The sequence below is a fragment of the Haematobia irritans genome, chromosome 5, assembly GCF_050003625.1.
Source record: "Haematobia irritans isolate KBUSLIRL chromosome 5, ASM5000362v1, whole genome shotgun sequence".
In the NCBI taxonomy this organism is placed as follows: Eukaryota; Metazoa; Arthropoda; class Insecta; order Diptera; family Muscidae; genus Haematobia; species Haematobia irritans.
Genome location: NC_134401.1, coordinates 146,317,336 through 146,338,720, shown reverse-complemented (window position 1 = coordinate 146,338,720; position 21,385 = coordinate 146,317,336). Strand labels below are relative to the sequence as shown.

General features: G+C 25.1%; 2 protein-coding genes across 2 annotated transcripts; both read left to right on the top strand.

Moving 5' to 3' along the window:
• The first annotated feature begins 1,508 nt into the window (after positions 1-1,508).
• On the top strand, positions 1,509-9,559 carry LOC142241133 (ornithine decarboxylase 1-like). The gene is made up of 7 exons (XM_075312878.1): positions 1,509-1,758; positions 1,818-2,067; positions 2,126-2,249; positions 8,014-8,187; positions 8,915-9,157; positions 9,237-9,305; positions 9,363-9,559. Exons 1-7 carry the CDS (start codon positions 1,584-1,586, stop codon positions 9,507-9,509), a joined length of 1,182 nt encoding a protein of 393 aa, XP_075168993.1. The 5' UTR covers positions 1,509-1,583; the 3' UTR covers positions 9,510-9,559.
• A 5,234-nt stretch (positions 9,560-14,793) lies between these two features.
• Positions 14,794-21,012, top strand: LOC142241132 (ornithine decarboxylase 2-like). The gene is made up of 7 exons (XM_075312877.1): positions 14,794-15,041; positions 15,755-16,004; positions 16,064-16,187; positions 20,153-20,326; positions 20,391-20,639; positions 20,695-20,766; positions 20,844-21,012. The coding sequence occupies exons 1-7, from the start codon at positions 14,867-14,869 to the stop codon at positions 20,988-20,990; spliced, it is 1,191 nt and encodes a 396-aa protein (XP_075168992.1). The 5' UTR covers positions 14,794-14,866; the 3' UTR covers positions 20,991-21,012.
• Positions 21,013-21,385: the final 373 nt, after the last annotated feature.

Sequence of the window (21,385 nt, the reverse complement as noted above, 5' to 3'; positions counted from 1 at the left end):
GATCGACTCAGAATTTCTCCACGACCCAGAATATATATACTTTATGGGGTCTTAGAGCAATATTTCGATGTGTTACAAACGGAATGACAAAGTGAATATACCCCCATCCTATGGTGGAGGGTATAAAAAAAGCATCAGCTGTGGGTTCAAAAGTGAATCTCGAGGGGAAAAGTTTTCCCTCCAGCCTTTCACATGACACCCCAATATCTACAAAAAGCTCTCAAATTCTATAGTTTCGAGCATAAATTCAATCGCTTCTATTTGCATATAAGAAAGATTTCCTTTGCTCCCACCGTCCTAAATGGGGTGAATAGTTTTCCCATCCGTGGGGCGAATTAGAACAATCACGAGGGGAAAAGTTTCCCCTCAGATTTTCATGTGAAAAATCTAACGTACCTTTATATTTACAAAAAACTGTCAAATAATGTCGCTTTTAAACAACTCCCAATTTGTAGCAGCAATTAAAAAGAAAATCGTGCCGATTTTGTGGCTATTTTGTATTTTTGATTTTAATGGATTTTCATGTTTTTATCATCCAATATTTATCAAGAAAATAGAAAACGTATTACACATTGATACTAGAAAGATTTGCTTTTCTTTGCTCATATGGAAGATTTTCTTAACTTTCATCGTCGTAATAACACGTGTGATTAGTTTTCCCTCTGTGGGGCGAACAACCTCGAAGGGAAAAGTTTCCCGTCAGCCTCTCATGTGTAACCAAGAACATAACGTAATATTTTCAATAAGCTGTTATATTCTGTCGTTTCGAACATAAATAATAAAAAAACAACAAGTTTGTAATAACTCCCAATTTTTAACAACAACTCAACTATTCAGTCCATTGTGATACCACATTGGTGAACTTCTCTCTTATCACTGAGTGCTGCTCGATTCCATGTTAAGCTCAATGACAAGGGACCTCCTTTTTATAGCCGAGTCCGAACGGCGTTCCACATTGCAGTGAAACCACTTAGAGAAGCTTTGCAACCCTCAGAAATGTCACCAGCATCTGCCGCTGAAAAACTTTTTGGTGTTCGGTCGAAGCAGGAATCGAACCCACGACCTTGTGTATGCAAGGCGGGCATGCTAACCATTGCACCACGGTGGCTCCCACATATTGATAATAGAAAGATTTACTTGGGTTTCAAATGCTTCTCTTTGCATACATTTAAGAAAGATTTCATTTGCTTTCACTATTGTAATAAGAGGCGTGAATATATTTCCCACCTCAAAGGGAAAAGTTTCCCGCCAGCCTTTAATGTGAAATCAAGAACATACCCCAATATTTAAAATAAGCTCTCATATTCATTTTTAAAATGCTTTTCCTCTTGGTGTATAATAAACAGCACGTGATTAATTGGAACTAATTTCCAAACAGAGGCAATTCTAATGAAACGTGGTGAATAGGAGAACTAATCCCATTACTGTGATCAAATGCATCAACGATTTTTCATATAAATACAACTCACCGGTCATTATTACAATAGTTGTAAAGTGACAAAAGACAACATTCCCAAAGAGTTTTGAATTTTAACTTGAATTCATATTCATTCCCGTTAAAAAAATCGATTTTTCTTAAAACAATGTTAGAATTTGAAAAAACGAACTTTTACAGAAGGAAAGTAGATTTGCGAAAAGTAATTGCTGCACAAATTTTGCAACAAACCGATCATCTTCTATATGTCTGTGATCTAAATAAATTAAAGGAGAAATATGAATTGTGGAATAAATGCTTGCCTCAAGTGAAACCTTTTTATGGTGAATATAACAATGCCAGACATTTGAAATTCTCCTAAACGATTTCTTCATCACTACAGCTGTGAAATGCAATGATAATCGAAGAGTTCTTAAAACCTTAGCCCAATTGGGTACAAATTTCGATTGTGCTTCGAAAAGAGAAATACAACAACTTTTTGATTTACAAATACAACCAGATCGGATATTATTCGCCCAAAGTTGTAAGCTAGTACCTCATATCAAATATGCCAAAGAGAATGGCGTTATGACCAGTACCGTGGATACAGAATGTGAAATTTATAAATTACACAAACACTACCCGGAATCCAAGTAAGTTTTGGTAATGATATATATTTAAAATTAAAATGAATTACTTTCTACATGGTAGTTTGGTGATACGCTTTCGTTGTGATGCCAAAGATGCTGTTCACATTTTGGGTAAGAAATTTGGCTGTGATGCAGAAAAAGAAGCTCCCGCCCTAATGGCTTTAGCAAAGAAGTTAAATTTAAAGGTAGGTTATGAGAAATCCATGTAATTTTCAGATCATCAAAATTTTGTAAATTTATGTAAGGAAAAAAATTGTCTATAGAAATAAAATTTTGACAAAATTGTCTATAGAAATAAAAATTTCGCAAAATTTTCTATAGCAAAAAAAAAATGACAACATTTTCTAAAGAAATAAAATTTTGAGAAAATTTTCGATAAAAATAAAATTTTGACAAATATTTTTTTCAGAAATAAAATGTTGACAACATTTTTTATAGAAATAAAATTTTGACAAAATCTCTATAGAAATAAAATTTTGACAAAATTTTCTATAGCAATGAAAAAAATTGACAAAATTATCTATAGCAATGAAAAAATTGACAAAATTTTCTATATCAATGTAAAAAATTGAAAAATTTTCTATAGAAATAAAATGTTGACAAAATTTTCTATAGCAATGAAAAAATTGACAAGATTTTCTATATCAATGTAAAAAATTGAAAAACTTTCTTGAGGAAATAAAATTTTGACAAAATTCTCTATAGAAATAAAATTTTGACAAAATTTTCTATAGAAAAAATATTTGGACGAAATTTTCTATAGCAATGAAACAATTTGACAAAATTCTCTATAGAAAAAAAAATTTTGATAAAATTTTCTACAGACATAAAAAATTTGACAAAATTCTCTATAGAAATACAATTTTTACAAAATTTTCTACAGAAAATTTTGACAAAATTTTCTATAGAAATAAAATTTTGACATAATTTTCTAAAGAAATAAAATGTTGACAAAATTTTCTATAGAAATAAATTTTGACAAAATTGTCTATAGAAATAAAATTTTGACAAAATTGTCTATAGAAATAAAATTTTGACAAAATGTTCTATGGAAATAAAATTTTCTATAGAAATAAAATTTTGACAAAATGTTCTATGGAAATAAAATTTTCTATAGAAATAAAATTTTGACAAAATTGTCTATAGAAATAAAATTTTGACAAAATTTTCTATAGAAATAAAATTTTGATACAATTTTCTACAGAAATAAAACTGTAACAAAATTTTCTATAGAAGTAAAATTTTGACGAAATTTTCTATAGCAATGAAAAAATTTGACAAAATTATCTATAGCAATGAAAAAATTGACAAAATTTTCTATATCAATGTAAAAAATTGAAAAATTTTCTACAGAAATAAAATTTTGACAAAATTCTCTATAGAAATAAAATTTTGACAAAATTTTCTATAGAAATAATATTTGGACGAAATTTTCTATAGCAATGAAACAATTTGACAAAATTCTCTATAGAAAAAAAATTTTGATAAAATTTTCTACAGAAATAAAAAAATTGACAAAATTCTCTATAGAAATACAATTTTTACAAAATTTTCTACAGAAATAAAAATTTTTAAAAAATTTTCTATAGAAATAAAATTTTGACAAAATTTTCTAAAGAAATAAAATGTTGACAAAATTTTCTATAGAAATAAATTTTGACAAAATTGTGAATAGAAATAAAATTTTGACAAAATTGTCTATAGAAATAAAATGTTGACAAAATGTTCTATGGAAATAAAATTTTCTATAGAAATAAAATTTTGACAAAATTGTCTATAGAAATAAAATTTTGACAAAATTTTCTATAGAAATAAAATTTTGACACAATTTTCTACAGAAATAAAATTGTAAAAAAATTTTCTATAGAAGTAAAATTTTGACGAAATTTTCTATAGCAATGAAAAAATTTGACAAAATTTTTATAGAAATCAAATTTTGAGAAAATTTTCTATAGAAATAAAATTTTGTCAAAATTCTCTATAGAAATAAAATTTTGACAAAATTCTCTATAGAAATAAAATTTTGAAAAATTCTATATAGCAATAAAAAATTATACAAAATTTTCTATAGCAATAAAAAAATTTGACAGAATTTCTATAGAAATACAATTTTTACAAAATTTTCTATAGAAATTAAATTTTGACACAATTTTCTATTGAAATAAAATTTTGAAAAAATTTTCTATTGAAATAAAATTTTGAAAAAATTTTCTATTAAAATAAAATATTGACAAAATTTTCTATAGCAATAACAATTTTGAGAAAATTTTCTATAAGATAAAGTTTTCTATAGAAATACATTTTTGACAACATTTTCTATGGCAATAAAAAATTTTACAAAATTTTCTGTAGAAATAAAATTTTGACGAAAATTCCTATCTAAATAAAATTTCAACACAATTCGTTTTTGTTTTTTTTTATTGTTAGTTTGTACTTCAATCATATTTGTTATTTTGATCTCATCTTTAAAACCATTGCGTTGACTAAACTACAAGAGTAGCTTAACCAACAGAGGAATAGAATGTTTGTCAAATTTATTTGGGCAAAGCCCTATAAACTGCAAGATGGTTGGATGGACGCACGCTCCGGAATTACCACATTCCTCATCAGCATCCTCTACTTGCAGCAAAACTATCAACCAATTATCAGAATAAATTCAGGCAGTTCATTAAACCCAACAATGAACCACACTTGAACTTTCCGAAAAAAGGTTTTACATTGATAGCCGGCTTGCGCCGAAATAAATTCGTACAAACTTATAAAATTTTGTCTAAATTTTCTACAGAAATAAAATTTTGACAAAATTTTCAATATAAATAAATTTCTGACAAAATTTTCTATTGAAATAAAATGTTGACAAAGTTTTCTATTGAAATAAAATTTTGACTAAATTTTCAATAGAAATAAAATTTTGACAAAATTTTATACAGAAATAATTTTTTTTTTAAATATTTCCATAGAAATAAAATGTTGATGAAATTTTTTATGTAAATAAATTTTTACTACTGAAATAAAATTTTGACAAAATTTTCTACTGAAATAAAATTTTGAGAAAATTTTCTATAGCAATAACAAATTCTATATACCAATAACAAATTTTGACAAAATTTTGTATAGCAATAAAAATTTTATAAAGGAATAAAAAAATTTGGCAAAATTTTGTACAGCATTCAAAATTTTGACAAAATTTTCTATAGCAATAAAAAATATGACAACATTTTCTATAGCAATAAAAAATTTGGCAGAATTTCTATAGAAATAAAATTTTGACAAAATTTTGTATAGGAATAATATTTTGCAAAATTTTCTATTGAAATAAAATATTGACAAAATTTTCTATTGAAATAAAATTTTGACAAAATTTTCGATTGAAATAGAATTTTGACAAATTTTTATATAGCAATAAAAAATTTGGCAAAATTTTATACAGCATTAAAAAATTTAACAAACTTTTCTATAGCAATAAAAAATATGACAACATTTTCTATAGCAATAAAAAATTTGGTAAAATTTTCTATAGCAATAAAAATTTTGAGAAAATTTTCTATAGAAAATCTACAGAGCAATTTGGCATGGGATTTACACATACAGAGTATTAAGGGGAAAATTGCTCCGGCAATTGGTCTGTTGTACAAATTTAGGTACAAATTTAGTGATGGAACAAATTTACTGTTATATAATAGTTTAATACATAGCCACTTGAACTACCTGCCTATTGTCTACGCCTACAGAAAAATCCTTACAAAGAATGCAAAATAAGGCCCTTGTATTGTATACGAACTTCCGCGTATGTACTCAACAATATCCTTATATCAGAACATTGCAAAGACTATTTTGCCAATTAATGGTATCTACAAAATGCAATTGCTTGTATATATGTTTAAGTCTATCCGTAATATTAGACATTGTCCTATAGAATTTCACATTAACCAGACAGCTTTTAATACTAGAAATAGCTCTAACTTATTAGTAAAGAGATGTAGACTAGAATTAACGAAACAAAGAATTGGACACATTGGTGCTATAGAATATAATCAGATGCCTTTTCATCTGAAGACAATATGTACAATATCCTCGTTTAAAACACAATTAAGACAATATCTTCTTCAAAATATTGAAATGCTTCTAATGTAATTTAACAACTGGATAGTAAATGAACTGTAATATCTGAAAAACTATAAATTGTATAATATATATTTTTTGTTGTAATACACATTGCCAACTCGCCCCTAAAATGTCTATAAGGCGCTGGGGCACTACGAAATTTGATATTATGTTCTGAAATAAACTTAAATAAATAATAAAAAAAAAATAAAAATGTTGACAAAATTGTCTATAGAAATAAAATTTTGACAAATTTCTCTATAGAAATAAAATTTTGACAAAATTTTATATAGAAATAAAATTTTGACAAAATTCTCTATAGAAATAAAATTTTGACAAAATTCTATATAGTAATAACAAATTTTGACAAAAATTGTATATACTAATAAAAAATTTGGCTAAATTTTATATAGCATTAAAAAAATTTTCCAAATTTTTCTATACCAATAAAACATTTTCTATAGAACTAAATTTTGAATTGTTTATAGAAATAAAATTTTGACAAAATTGTCTATAGAAATAAAATTTTGACAAAATTTTCTACAGAAATAAAATTATGACAAAATTTTCTATAGAAATAAAATTTAGACAAAATTTTCTATAGAAATAAAATTTTGATAATATTTTCTATAGAAATAAAATTTTTATCAAATTTTTCTATAGCAATAAAAAATTTGATAAAATTATTTATAGAAATAAAATATTGACAAAATTTTCTATTGAAATAAAATTTTGAAAAAATTTTCTATAGAAAAAATTTTTTGACAAAATTCTCTATAGAAATAACATTTTGGCAAAATTTTATACAGAAATAAAATGTTCATATAGCAATAAAAAAGTTGGAAACATTTTATACAGCATTAAAAAAATTTTGATATTTTCTATAGAAATAAAATGTTTAACACAATTTTCTATGGAAATGAAATATTGACAACATTTTATATAGCAATAAAAAATTTGACAGAACTTCTATAGAAATAAAATTTTGACAAAATTTTCTATAGGAATAAAATTTTGACAAAATTTTCTATGAAAGAAAATATTGACAAAATTTTCTATTGAAATAAAATTTTGACAAAATTTTCTATTGAAATAAAATTTTGAAAACATGTTCTATAGAAATAAAATTTTGACAAAATTTTATATAGAAATAAAATGTTGACAAATTTTTATATAGCAATAAAAATTTTGGCAACATTTTATACAGCATTAAACAAATTTGACAAACTTTTCTATATCAATAAAAAATATGACAAAATTTTCTATAGCAATAAAAAATTTGATAACATTTTCTATAGAAATAAAATTTTGACAAAATTTTCTATAGAAATAAAATTTTGACGAAATTTTCGATAGAAATAAAATCTTGATAATATTTTCTATAGAAATAAAATTTTAACAAAATTTTCTATAGAAATAAAAAATTTGATAACTTTTCTATAGAAATAAAATTTTGACAAATTCTCTATAGAAATAAAAATTGCCCAAATTGTTTATAGAAATAAAATTTTGACAAAATTTTCTACAGAAATAAAATGTTGACAAAATTTTCTATAGCAATAAAATTGACAAAATTTTCTATAGAAATAAAATTTTGACAAAATTTCCTATAGAAATAAAATTTTGACAAAATTTTCTATTGAAATAAAATTTTGACAAAATTTCCTATAGAAATTAAATGTTAACAAACTTTTCTATAAAAATAAAATTTTGGTAAAATTTTCTATAGCAATAAAAAATTTGATAAAATTTTCTTTGAAATAAAATCTGACACAATTTTCTATAGAAAAAATTTTTTGACAAAATAGTAATAATATTATCTCGTTTTGTTTGTTCTTGTTTTAGGTTATTGGTGTCAGTTTCCATGTAGGTTCCGGATGCAATGAATTTCTTGTTTACGATCGTGCCATAACTATGGCCAAGAGCATTTTTAAATATGGTTTGGAGTTGGGATTTGATATGCATTTGCTGGATATAGGAGGTGGTTTTCCAGGCTCTGATGATATCACATTCAAAAAAGTTGGTATACAAAATATATATACACTGAAAAAAATATTGTGCTAATATGAAAGATTATGCAACTAATTTTTAGGTCACGAGAAAGAAATTTTAATTATGTGAAAGTTAATAAACATTGCATTAAAACTTGCATTCTTTAAATTTGGGACACATATCTTTGAAATTTGCGTTCATTCGTTAAAGTCGTATGCCTTTGAAGTAAGGCTAATTTTTCTTAAAGGGAAAAAATCATATTCGATTTAAAGAAATAATAAATTGACTGAAATATTGATTGGCGAATACTTATTTGAGGCTAATTTTTATTAAAGTAAAGAAAATCATTTTTGATTTAAAGAAATAATTTTTAAATTAACTGAAATAGTGAATCTTAGGATGAAAGATAAAAAAGCTTCAAATATAATTAAGAAAATATTTTTTACTTTGAAATATCTGTTATAATATGAAAAAATTTTGACTGACTTTTATTTATACATCAAGAGCTTGGTTAAAGTGAAATGAAAATTCAATGACTGAGATCTGTATCCTAATTTTAATTTGATAGAGCCAAGATTTAAAGTTATATACATAGGTCCCCAAACTATTTTCCTTATTTTAAAGAAATCCCAACTTTCGACTGGGAATCAATAAAATAGTTAAGGGAAAGTTACAATGTTTGGATCTGAGTAAACTTTTTTTTTGAGTGTCGGAACTAACACTGTATATATTTCTCTTTTTTTGTTGTTGTCAGATCTGTGATATAGTCAATGTATCTTTGCTTCGAAATTTCGCAGACATGAAGGTCCAGGTTATAGCTGAACCAGGAAGATTTTTTGTAACAGCAGCATTCACTCTCATTTGTAAAATTCATGGCAAAAAGGAAACGCAGATAGGAAATGAAACCATACGACATTATTATCTAAATGCAGGAGTCTATAATTCTTTTATGAATGTTTCCCAGGAACCTATTCCCATTGTAATTGATTATTTTATGGTAAGTATTTCCAATATTTTTTTTTTGTTTGGCAACATTTTAATTTTAATTATTTATCATATTCTCGATCTCATTTTAGGATAAAGAAAAGTCACTTAATAAATATCCATCTATTTTATGGGGTCCCACATGTGATCCCCGCGATAAGGTATACTTTCAAATTTTCCATTCAAAATTAAAAACTCGCTACATTTCGCCCAAATAGATTATTGCAGACATACAACTACCCGATTTACAATGTGAAGATTTTCTAATCTTTCCCAATATGGGAGCCTACACATTGACTCTGGCAAGTCGTTTTAATGGTTATATGTTGGAAAAAATTATCTATTATGATAAGCTAAACAAGTAAAATGTCATTGGTTTGGTTTGGTTTGAATAAAATGCTTATCAAATATTCTATTTAATAATTATTTATATTTATTTATTGGGGTAGCCTTAGAATAATGATAGAGCTATATAAATAAGAGGCCTCAGTTTTGGTCGAGCACAATTTTTCTTATTCAAACCTACACTGAAAAAACTATAAACCTAGTATGAAAAAAAGTTTGACAAAAAAAAAAATAAAATGTAACTTAAATTTTAGGACAAGTTGCTTGTCCTAAAATTTCTTTAAAATAATGACATTTTAATTGAAAAAAAATCACAATCTTTGCTTTAAAAATCTTATTCTTTAAATTTAGGTCACAAATCTTTGAAATTTGTGTCTCTCCGTTAAAGTCATAAGCATTTGTAAAAAGACAATTATTCCTTAAAGTAAATTTAATTTAATTAAAATTTTGTTTCTATACAAATGTCTTTTTATTTTTATCAAAAAATGTATTTCTATCGAAACTTTTGTTAAAACTTTATTCTATAAAAAATTTTGTAAAATTTTATTTCTATAGAAAATTTTGTTAAAATTTTATTTCTATAAAAAATTTTTTTAAAATTTTATTTCTATAGAAAATTTTGTTAAAATTTTATTTCTAAAGAAAATTTTGTCTCAATTTTATTTTATAGAAAATTTTGTTAAAAATTTAGTTCTATATAAAATTTTGTCAATATTTTATTTCTACTAAATATTTTATCAAAATTTTATTTCTATAGAAAATTTTGTTAAAATTTTATTTCTATAGAAAATTTTGTTAAAATTTTATTTCTAAAAAAAAATTTTGTCACAATTTTATTTCTATGGAAAATTTTGTTAATTTTTTGTTTCTATAGAAAATTTTGTTAAAATTTTATTTCTATAGAAAATTTTGTCAAAATTTTATTTCTATAAAAATTTTTGTCAAAATTTAATTTCTAAAGAAAATTTTGTCAAAAGTTTATTTCTATAAAAAAACTTTGTCAAAATTTTATTTTTAAAGAAAATTTTGTCACAATTTTATTTTTATAGAAAATTTTGTTAAAATTTTATTTCTATAGAAAATTTTGTTAAAATTTTATTTCTAAAGAAAATTTTGTCTCAATTTTATTTTATAGAAAATTTTGTTAAAAATTTAGTTCTATATAAAATTTTGTCAACATTTTATTTCTATTAAATATTTAATCAAAATTTTATTTCTATTGAAAATTTTGTTAAAATTTTATTTTATAGAAAATTTTGTTAAAATTGTATTTCTATAGAAAATTTGGTCAAAATTTTTATTCTATCGAAAAATTTGTCAAAATTTTATTTCTATAGAAAATTTAATTTAAGAAAAAAATTAGTTAAAATTTTACTTATATCGAAAATTTTATCAACATTTTATTTCTATAGAAAATTTTTTCAAAATTTTATTTTTATAGAAAATTTTCTCAAAATTTTATTTTTATAAAAAATTCTGTTACAATTTTATTTATATATAGTAAATTTTTATTGGTATAAATAATTTTATCAAAATGTCATTTCTATAGAAATTTTTTTTCAATTTTTTTTAATAGAAAAAAACAGTTATTGTTATAGAAAATTGTGTTAATTTTATTTCTATAGACAATTTTGTTAATTTAATTTCTATAGAAAATTTTATTAAAATTTTATTTATATAGAACATTTTATTTTCTATTTATATTTATTGTAAAAATAGTCAAGCCTTTAGGCCAATACAAAATGGTTATAAAAAAAAAAAAAAACTTCAAAAGTAACTTTAAATATATAAAAGTTTGACCAAAAATAACAAAATAAAAATTAGAATAAAAACTAGCAATAATAAATTATAAAAGAGAAGAATAAAGAATGAGTAAAGATACATAATTTTTATACCCTCCACCATAGGATGGGAGGTATATTAACTAAGACCCCATAAAGTATATATATTCTGGGTCGTGGTGAAATTCTGAGTCGATCTGAGCATGTCCGTCCGTCCGTCCGTCTGTTGAAATCACGCTAACTTCCGAACGAAACACGCTATCGACTTGAAACTTGGCACAAGTAGTTGTTATTGATGTAGGTCGGATGGTATTGCAAATGGGCCATATCGGTCCACTTTTACGTATAGCCCCCATATAAACGGACCCCCAAATTTGACTTGCAGAGCCTCTAAGAGAAACAATTTTCATCCGATCCGGCTGAAATTTGGTACATGGTGTTAGTATATGGTCGCTAACAACCATGCAAAAATTGGTCCACATCGGTCCATAATTATATATAGCCCCCATATAAACCGATCCCCCGATTTGGCTAGCAAAGCCTCTAAGAGAAGCAAATTTCATCTGATCCGGCTGAAATTTGGTACATGGTGTTAGTATATGGTCTCTAACAACCATGCAGAAATAGGTTCACATCGGTCCATAATTATATGTAGCCCCCATATAAACCGATCCCCCGATTTGGCATTCGGATCCTCTAAGAGAAACAAATTTCATCCGATCCGGCTGAAATTTGGTACATGGTGTTAGTATATGGTCACTAACAGCCATGCAAAAATTGGTCCATATCGGTCCATAATTATATAAAGCCCCCATATAAACCGGTCACCAGATTTGACCTTCGGAGCCTCTTGGAAGACCAAAATTTATCTGATGCAGTTGAAATTTGGTACGTGATGTTAATATATGGCCTCAAACGCCCATGCAAAAATTGGCCGATATCGGTCCATAATTATATATAGGCCCCATATAAACCGATCCCCAGATTTGACCTCCGGTGCCTTTTGGAGAAGCAAAATTCATCCGATCTGGTTGAAATTTGGTACGTGGTGGTAGTATATGATATTTAACAACCGTGTGAGTTGAAATTTGTGGATAACAGTCTTTCGTAGAAGTTTCTACGCAATCCATGGTGGAGGGTACATAAGATTAGGCCTGGCCGAACTTACGGCCGTATATACTTGTTTTTAATTAGAAAAGAAAAATAATAAAATAATATAGAAATTTTTTTAAAAATTTTATTTCTATAGAAAATTTTGTTAAAATTTTATTTCTAAAGAAAATTTTGTCAAAATTTTATTTCTATAGAAAATTTTGTCAACATTTTATTTCTATAGAAAATTTTGTCAACATTTCGTTTCTACAAAATTTTGTCAAAATTTTATTTTTATAGAAAATTTTGTCAACATTTCGTTTCTACAAAATTCTGTCAAAGTTTTATTTCTATAGAAAATTTTGTCAAAATGTTATTTCTATAGAAATTTTTTTAAAAATTTTATTTCTATAGAAAATTTTGTTAAAATTTTATTTCTAAAGAAAATTTTGTCAAAATTTTATTTCTATAGAAAATTTTGTCAACATTTTATTTCTATAGAAAATTTTGTCAACATTTCGTTTCTACAAAATTTTGTCAAAATGTTATTTCTATAGAAATTTTTTTAAAAATTTTATTTCTATAGAAAATTTTGTTAAAATTTTATTTCTATAGAAAATGTTGTTAAAATTTTATTTCTATAGAAAATTTTGTTAAAATTTTATTTCTATAGAAAATGTTGTTAAAATTTTATTTCTATAGAAATTTTGTTAGAATTTTATTTATATAGAATATTATGTCAAAATTTTATTTTTATAGAACATTTTGTCAAACTTTTATTTTTATAGCAAATTTTATTTCTATAGAAAATGTTGTCAAAATTTTATTGTTATAGAAAATTTTCTCAAAAGTTTATTGTTATAGAAATTTTTTTCAAAATTTTATTTCTATAGAAAATTTTGTCAAAATTTTATTTCTATAGAAAATTTTGTCAAAATTTTATTTCTATAGAAAATTTTGTCAATTTTTTTTTCTATAGAAAAATTTTTCAAAATTTTATTTCTATAGGAAATTTTGTCAAGATTTTATTTCTATAGAAAATTTTGTCAAAATTTTATTTATATAGAATATCTTGTCAAAATTTTATTTATATAGAACATCTTGTCAAAATTTTGTTTATATAGAACATCTTGTCAACATTTTATTTTTATAGAAAATTTTGTCAAGATTTTATTTTTATAGAAAATTTTGTCAAAATTTTATTTTTATAGAAAATTTTATTTCTATAGAAAATTTTCTCAAAAGTTTATTGTTATAGAAAATTTAGATCTAGATTTCAAATTGGATAAAAACTACGATTTCTATAAGCCCAAGACCCCAAGGTTAGGTTAGGTTAGGTTATGCGGCAGCCCGATGTACCAGGCTCACTTATACTATTCAGTCCATTGTGATACCACATTGGTGAACTTCTCTCTTATCACTGAGTGCTGCCCGATTCCTTGTTAAGCTCAATGCTAAGGGACCTCCTTTTTATAGCCGAGTCCGAACGGCGTTCCACATTGCAGTGAAACCACTTAGAGAAGTTTTGAAACCCTCAGAAATGACACCAGCATTACTGAGGTGGGATAATCCACCGCTGAAAAACGTTTTGGTGTTCGGTCGAAGCAGGAATCGAACCCACGACCTTGTGTATGCAAGACGAGTTTGTGCAAAATTTCAGCACGATTGCTTCATTATTGAAGACTATAGCGTGATTACAACAGAGAGACAGACAGACAGACGGGCATCGTTATATCGTCTTAGAATTTCTCCCTGATCAAGAATATATATACTTTATATAGTCGGAAATCGATATTTCGATGTGTTACAAACGGAATGACAAACTTATTATATCCCCGTCACCATTCTATGGTGGTGGGTATAAAAATTGTTTGTCCAAAATTTCCTTTCTGGTTTTTCAGTATATATCAATAATATTTCTCTTACAATCTTCATCTGTGTAGCAATTAAGTGATTTTTATGAATACACACAAAAAAAATTTCTGATTCAATCACGAAATTAATTGATCCAATTAATTTTTTAATTGAAATGTCTTCAATCACAGAAATGATAGTACCAATTAAAAAATTAATTGAAGGCCAATTAAAAAATTAATTGATCCCATTAAAAAATTAATTGGTACTATTAATTTTTGTGATTGATTTTTGTTCCAATTAAAAAATTTGATTCAATTAAATTTTTAATTGGATATTTTTAAAAACTCAATTAAATTTTTAATTGGAATTTTTTTTTGTGAAATTTTTTTCTGTGTACATAGCAAGCAATCTATCCAACACCGTTTAGAAATATTAAAAATTGATTAGTGCTTGATTTTATTCAATGGGCCATATTATATTCGAGATAAGTTAAAGAAAGGTATCTAAAAAGTTCGAAATAATTTCAAACAAATTTTAATGTCATTATTAGCTAGTAAAAGTTCCAGCAAAGCAAACCTATATTAATTTCTCCATCGAAAATTACTTTCCAAATAATTTTTTTTATTAATTTAAGAACTCAGAGTAACATGTCTTCCAGTGAAAAAATTAATTTCTATGATAGTAAACTCAATATACACCAAGTGATCGATGAACAAAATTTAAAAGATAGTGATGAAGCCCTATATGTTTGTGATTTGAAACGATTGAAGGAAAAATATGAATTATGGATAAAGGAAATGCCTCGTGTTAAACCTTATTATGGTGAATATCATGAAATAAAATAAAAGGTGGGTGGTCCGATATGTACATAGCCCCCCCTAAAAATAACTCTCCTGGTAGAACCAAAAATCCCAGTCGAGCTGGTTGAAATGTCTATAGTAACTGGTTTGCAGGAAACTTTTGGAGAAAACTTTCTCAAGATAATTTAGTGGCAGGCGGTAACGCTAAGTACTCATCGGTCCACCCTCATCCAAGTATCAAAAATAAAATATCAAAGAGCGTTTGGATGGTGGGAATTGGGTATTTTAAAAGGAATCACAATTTTGATTTTTTTCAACATTTAAAAATTCTAGAAGTCAATTTTCCCACTTGGGAGACTGTTATGAGAATCAAAATGTCGCCTTATCGACTCTTGATTTTTTGACTTTTTAAAATTTTGAAAAAGGCGATGTTTGATTTTTTTGCTATAAAAAATCTATATGACTCGATTTCCAATCTTCTTCGTTTTAGAAGTCGAAAAAATAGACTTTTCCAAAATTTGCAAAAATCGATAAGTTGACTTTCTGATTCTCATTTAAAAAAAAAAAAACAAAAAATCGGCTTTTCTAATTTTTTTTTAAATTTGAAAGTGTCTGATTGTTTTTCTCAAAATTTTCGATTTTTCTATCCCTAGTTCTCTTTTGATTGTTACCACGATGCCCTTTTTTAAAGCAGCCACTATCCAAAGAATTTGAATTAATGTTTTTTTTTTTCAGCCGTAAAATGTAATGATGAACCTGGTGTCCTAAAAACATTGGCTGAACTGGGCACAAATTTCGATTGTGCCTCTAAGAGTGAAATAAAACAAATCTTAGATTTGGGTATTCGATCGGAGCGCATAATATTCGCCCATCCCACTAAAATGATACCGCATATTAAATATGCCAAAGAAAATGGTATTATGACAACCACCGTGGATACTGAATGTGAAATTTATAAAATTCATAAATATTATCCAGAATGCAAGTAAGCAATTTAAAAAAGACTTCAAAGAATTTTTTGTAAAAATTCCATCTTTTTCGTAGTTTGGTGATACGTTTTCGTTGCGATGCCAAAAATGCTCTCTCCCTTTTGGGCAATAAATTTGGATGTGACCCTGAAAATGAAGCACCTAAATTAATGGAACTGGCTAAGAAATTAAATCTAAAGGTATGGCAGCATTTTTTACAATTCTTTTTTCTTTTTTTATAGAAAAAACAATTTTTATAAAAATAAAATTTTGCACAAAAAAGTTATCATAGAAATAAAATTTTGCAAATAGAATTTTATAGAAATAAAATTTTTTCTAGAAATAAAATTTTGGTAAAATTTTCTATAGAAATAAAATTGTGGTAAATGAAATTGAAATTTTCTTCTCTTAATCGGTTTATATGGGGTCTATATATAATTATGGACCGATATGGACCAATTTTTTCATGGTTGTTAGAGACCATATACTTATACAATGTACCAAATTTCAGCCGTATCGGATGAAAGTTGCTTTTTTTTGAGGCTTCGCAAGCCAAATCTGGGGATTTGTTCATATGGAGGCTATATATAATTATGGACCGATGTGGACCAATTTTTGCAAGGATGTTAAGGACCATATACCAACAACATGTTCCAAATTTCAGCCGGATCGGATGAAATTTGTTTCTCTTTGAGGCTCAACATGCCAAATCGGGGGATCGGTTTATATGGGGGCTATATATAATTATTGACCGATATAGATCAATTTTTGCATGAGTGTTAGGGACCATATACCAACACCATGTACCAAATTTCAGCCGGATCGGATAAAGTAAGATTCTCTTATAGGCTCTGCAAGCCAAATTTGGGGGTCCGTTTATATGGGGGCTATACGTAAAAGTGGACCGATATGGCCCATTTACAATACCATCCGACCTACATCAATAACAACTACTTGTGCCAAGTTTCAAGTCGATAGCTTGTTTCGTTCGGAAGTTAGCGTGATTTCAACAGACGGACGGACGGACGGACGAACGGACATGCTCAGATCGACTCAGAATTTCACCACGACCCAGAATATATAGATATAGAATATATATTAGAGCAATATTTCGATGTGTTACAAACGGAATGACAAAGTTAATATACCCCCCATCCTATGGTGGAGGGTATAAAAATTTATTTAAAAAAAATTATTTAACAAAATTTCCTATAGAAATAAAATTTTGCCAAAATTTCCTACAGAAATAGAACTATGAAAAAAAATCTAAAGAAATGAAATTTAACAAAAAAAATCCTATAGATATGATATTTTTTACCAAATATCCTATAGCAAAAAATTTTCTTTAAAAAAAATCTTTAACAAAATTTCCTATAGAAATAAAATGTTGACAAAATTTCCTATAGAACTAAAATTTCGACAAAATTTTCTATAGAAATGAAGTTTTGACAAAATTTTCCTATAGAAATGAAATTTTGACAAAATTTCCTATAGAAATGAAATTTTGACAAAATTTCCTATAGAAATGAAATTTTGCCAAAATTTCCTATAGAAATGAAATTTTGACAAAATTTCCTATAGAAATGAAATTTTGACAACATTTCCTATAGAAATGAAATTTTGACAAAATTTCCTATAGAAATGAAATTTTGACAAAATTTCCTATAGAAATGAAATTTTGACAAAATTTCCTATAGAAATGAAATTTTGAAAAAATTTCCTATAGAAATGAAATTTTGAAAAAATTTCCTATAGAAATGAAATTTTGAAAAAATTTCCTATAGAAATGAAAGTTTGACAAAATTTCCTATAGAAATGAAAGTTTGACAAAATTCCCTATAGAAATGAAATTTTGACAAAATTTCCTATAGAAATGAAATTTTGACAAAATTTCCTATAGAAATGAAATTTTGACAAAATTTCCTATAGAAATGAAATTTTGACAAAATTTCCTATAGAAATGAAATTTTGACAAAATTTCCTATAGAAATGAAATTTTGACAAAATTTCCTATAGAAATGAAATTTTGACAAAATTTCCTATAGAAATGAAATTTTGACAAAATTTCCTATAGAAATGAAATTTTGAAAAAATTTCCTATAGAAATAAAATTTTGACAAAATTTCCTATAGAAATGAAATTTTGACGAAATTTCCTATAGAAATAAAATATTGACAAAATTTCCTACAGAAATTAAATTTTGAAAAACAAAAATCCTAAAGAAATGAAATTAGAAAAAAAATCCTATAGAAATGATATTTTTTACCAAATATCCTATAGCAAAAAATTTTCTTTAAAAAAAATTATTTAACAAAATTTCCTATAGAAATAAAATTTTGCCAAAATTTCCTACAGAATTAAAATTTTGAAAAAAAATACTAAAGAAATGAAATTTAAGAAAAAATCCTATAGAAATGATATTTTTACCAAATATCCTATAGCAAAAAATTTTCTTTAAAAAAATTCTTTAACAACATTTCCTATAGAAATAAAATTTCGACAAAATTTTCTATAGAAATGAAGTTTTGACAACATTTTCCTATAGAAATGAAATTTTGACAAAATCGCCTATGGAAATGAAATATTGACAAGATTTTCTATAGAAATGAAATTTTGACAAAATTTTGTATAGAAATAACAGTTTGACAAAATTTTCTACAGAAATTAAATTTTGACAAAATTTCCTATAGAAATGCAATTTTGAAAATTATAAAATAATAACAAAATTTTCTATAGAAATAATATTTTGACGTAATTTCCAATAGATTGAAATTTTGACAAAAATTTCCTATAGAAATAAAATTTTGACAAAATTTTGAAGAAATTTCCTATAGAAATAAAATTTTGAAAAATTTTAAATGAAATTTTGAACAAAAATTCCTAAAGAAATGAAGTTTAAAAAAATCGTATAGAAATGATATTTTTTACCAAATATCCTATAGCAAAAATTTTTCTTTAAAAAAAATTATTTAACAAAATTTCCTATAGAAATAAAATTTTGCCAAAATTTCCTACAGAATTAAAATTTTGAAAAAAAATACTAAAGAAATGAAATTTAACAAAAAATCCTATAGAAATGATATTTTTACCAAATATCCTATAGCAAAAAATTTTCTTTAAAAGAATTCTTTAACAAAATTTCCTATAGAAATAAAATGTTGACAAAATTTCCTATAGAAATAAAATTTCGACAAAATTTTCTATAGAAATGAAGTTTTGACAACATTTTCCTATAGAAATGAAATTTTGACAAAATCGCCTATGGAAATGAAATTTTGACAAGATTTTCTATAGAAATGAAATTTTGACAAAATTTTGTATAGAAATAAAAGTTTGACAAAATTTTCTACAGAAATTAAATTTTGACAAAATTTCCTATAGAAATGCAATTTTGAAAATTATAAAATAATAACAAAATTTTCTATAGAAATAATATTTTGACGTAATTTCCAATAGATTGAACTTTTGACAAAAATTTTCTATAGAAATAAAATTTTGACAAAATTTTTAAGAAATTTCCTATAGAAATAAAATTTTGAAAAATTTTAAATGAAATTTTGAACAAAAATTCCTAAAGAAATGAAGTTTAAAAAAATCGTATAGAAATGATATTTTTACCAAATATCCTATAGCACAGAAATTTTGACAAAATTTCCTATAGAGATAATATTTTGAGAAAATTCCTATAGAAATGAAATTTTTACAAAATTTTCTATAGAAATAAAATTTGACAAAATTGAATGAAATTTTTTGACAAAATTTCCTATAGAAATACAATGTTGACAACATTTCCTACAGAAATTAAATTTTGACAAAATTTCCTATAGAAATGAAATTTTGACAAAATTTGCCATAGAAATGAAATTTTTAACATAATTTTTTATGGAAATAATATTTTGACGTAATTTCCAATAGATTGAAATTTCGACAAAATTTCCTATAGAAATGAAATTTTGGCAGTTTTTGATTGAATTGACTTTTTGACAAAGTTTTTTTATATAAATTTTGACAAAATTTTCTATAGCAATAAAATTTTGACAAAATTTCCTATAGAAATAAAATTTTGCAGTAATTTGGCATAAAAATAAAAATTTGCAATATTTTCCTTAGAAATTAAATGTTTGCAAAATGTTCTCTTTCAAATACACTTTCTTTGTTTTTATAGGTTGTGGGAGCAAGTTTCCATGTAGGCTCTGGTTGCAATGAATTGCCTGTTTATGATCGTGCCATAACCCTTGCCAAAGAAATTTTCAGGCGTGGCTCAGAAATGGGATTCAATATGCATTTATTAGATATAGGTGGAGGTTTTCCTGGAACGGATGAGAAAGCATTTAAGGAAGTGAGTAAACTTCCAAATTTGTATCTTCCTTTATGTTAAAAATTTTCTTTTTCTAAAATCGTAGATCTCTAAAATTGTAAATGACTCGTTGAGTCTCAATTTCCCCGATGATAGTGTAAAAGTCATAGCTGAACCTGGCAGATTTTTTGTTGCCTCTGCATTTACTTTAATTTGTAAAATTCATAGCAAAAAGGAAACAAAAGATCCCCATGGAAATGGACTTATCAAGCATTATTATCTTAATGATGGAGTATTCTGTTCATTTATTTATGTCATAACAGAACCAGCTTATACGGAAGTTCATCATCTTTTGGTAAGTGTTCTAATTTCGTCTTAAATGATCATTAGTTAATATTTAAATTTTCCAGAATGAAGAAAAATCTGTACTGCCTAGATTTAAATCTTGTCTATGGGGTCCTACTTGTGATTCGGCCGATAAGGTAGTACATAAAAATTTCCAATTGTAGGGATTCCAATTATTATTATATTTTTTTTTTTATTTTTTTATTTATTGCAGATTATTGAAAACATTCAATTACCCGATCTAGAATGTGAAGATTTTTTAATATTCCCCAATATGGGAGCATATAGTTTACCATTAGCTTGCCGATTTAATGGATTTAATCTTCAGAGAGTAGTGTATTACAATAAACGAAATAAATAAAAGTATTTCGAAGAAATTAAAATTTGACAATTCCCTAAAGAAATGAAATAAAATTATTACAAAATTTTCTATAGAAATTAAATTTAAACAAAATTTGCTATAGAAAGGAAATTTTGACAAAATTCCCATAGAAATGAAATTTTCACAAAATTTCCTACAGAAACAAAATTTTAATAGATATGGAATTTTGACAAAATTTCCCAAAGGAATAGAAATGAAATTTTGACAAAATTCCCAAAGAAATGAAATTTTGACAAAATTTCCTATAGATATGAAATTTTGACAAAATTTCCTATAGATATGAAATTTTGACAAAATTTCCTATAGAAATTAAATTTTGACAAAATTTCTTATAGAAATGGAATTTTGACAAAATTTCCTATAGAAATGAAATT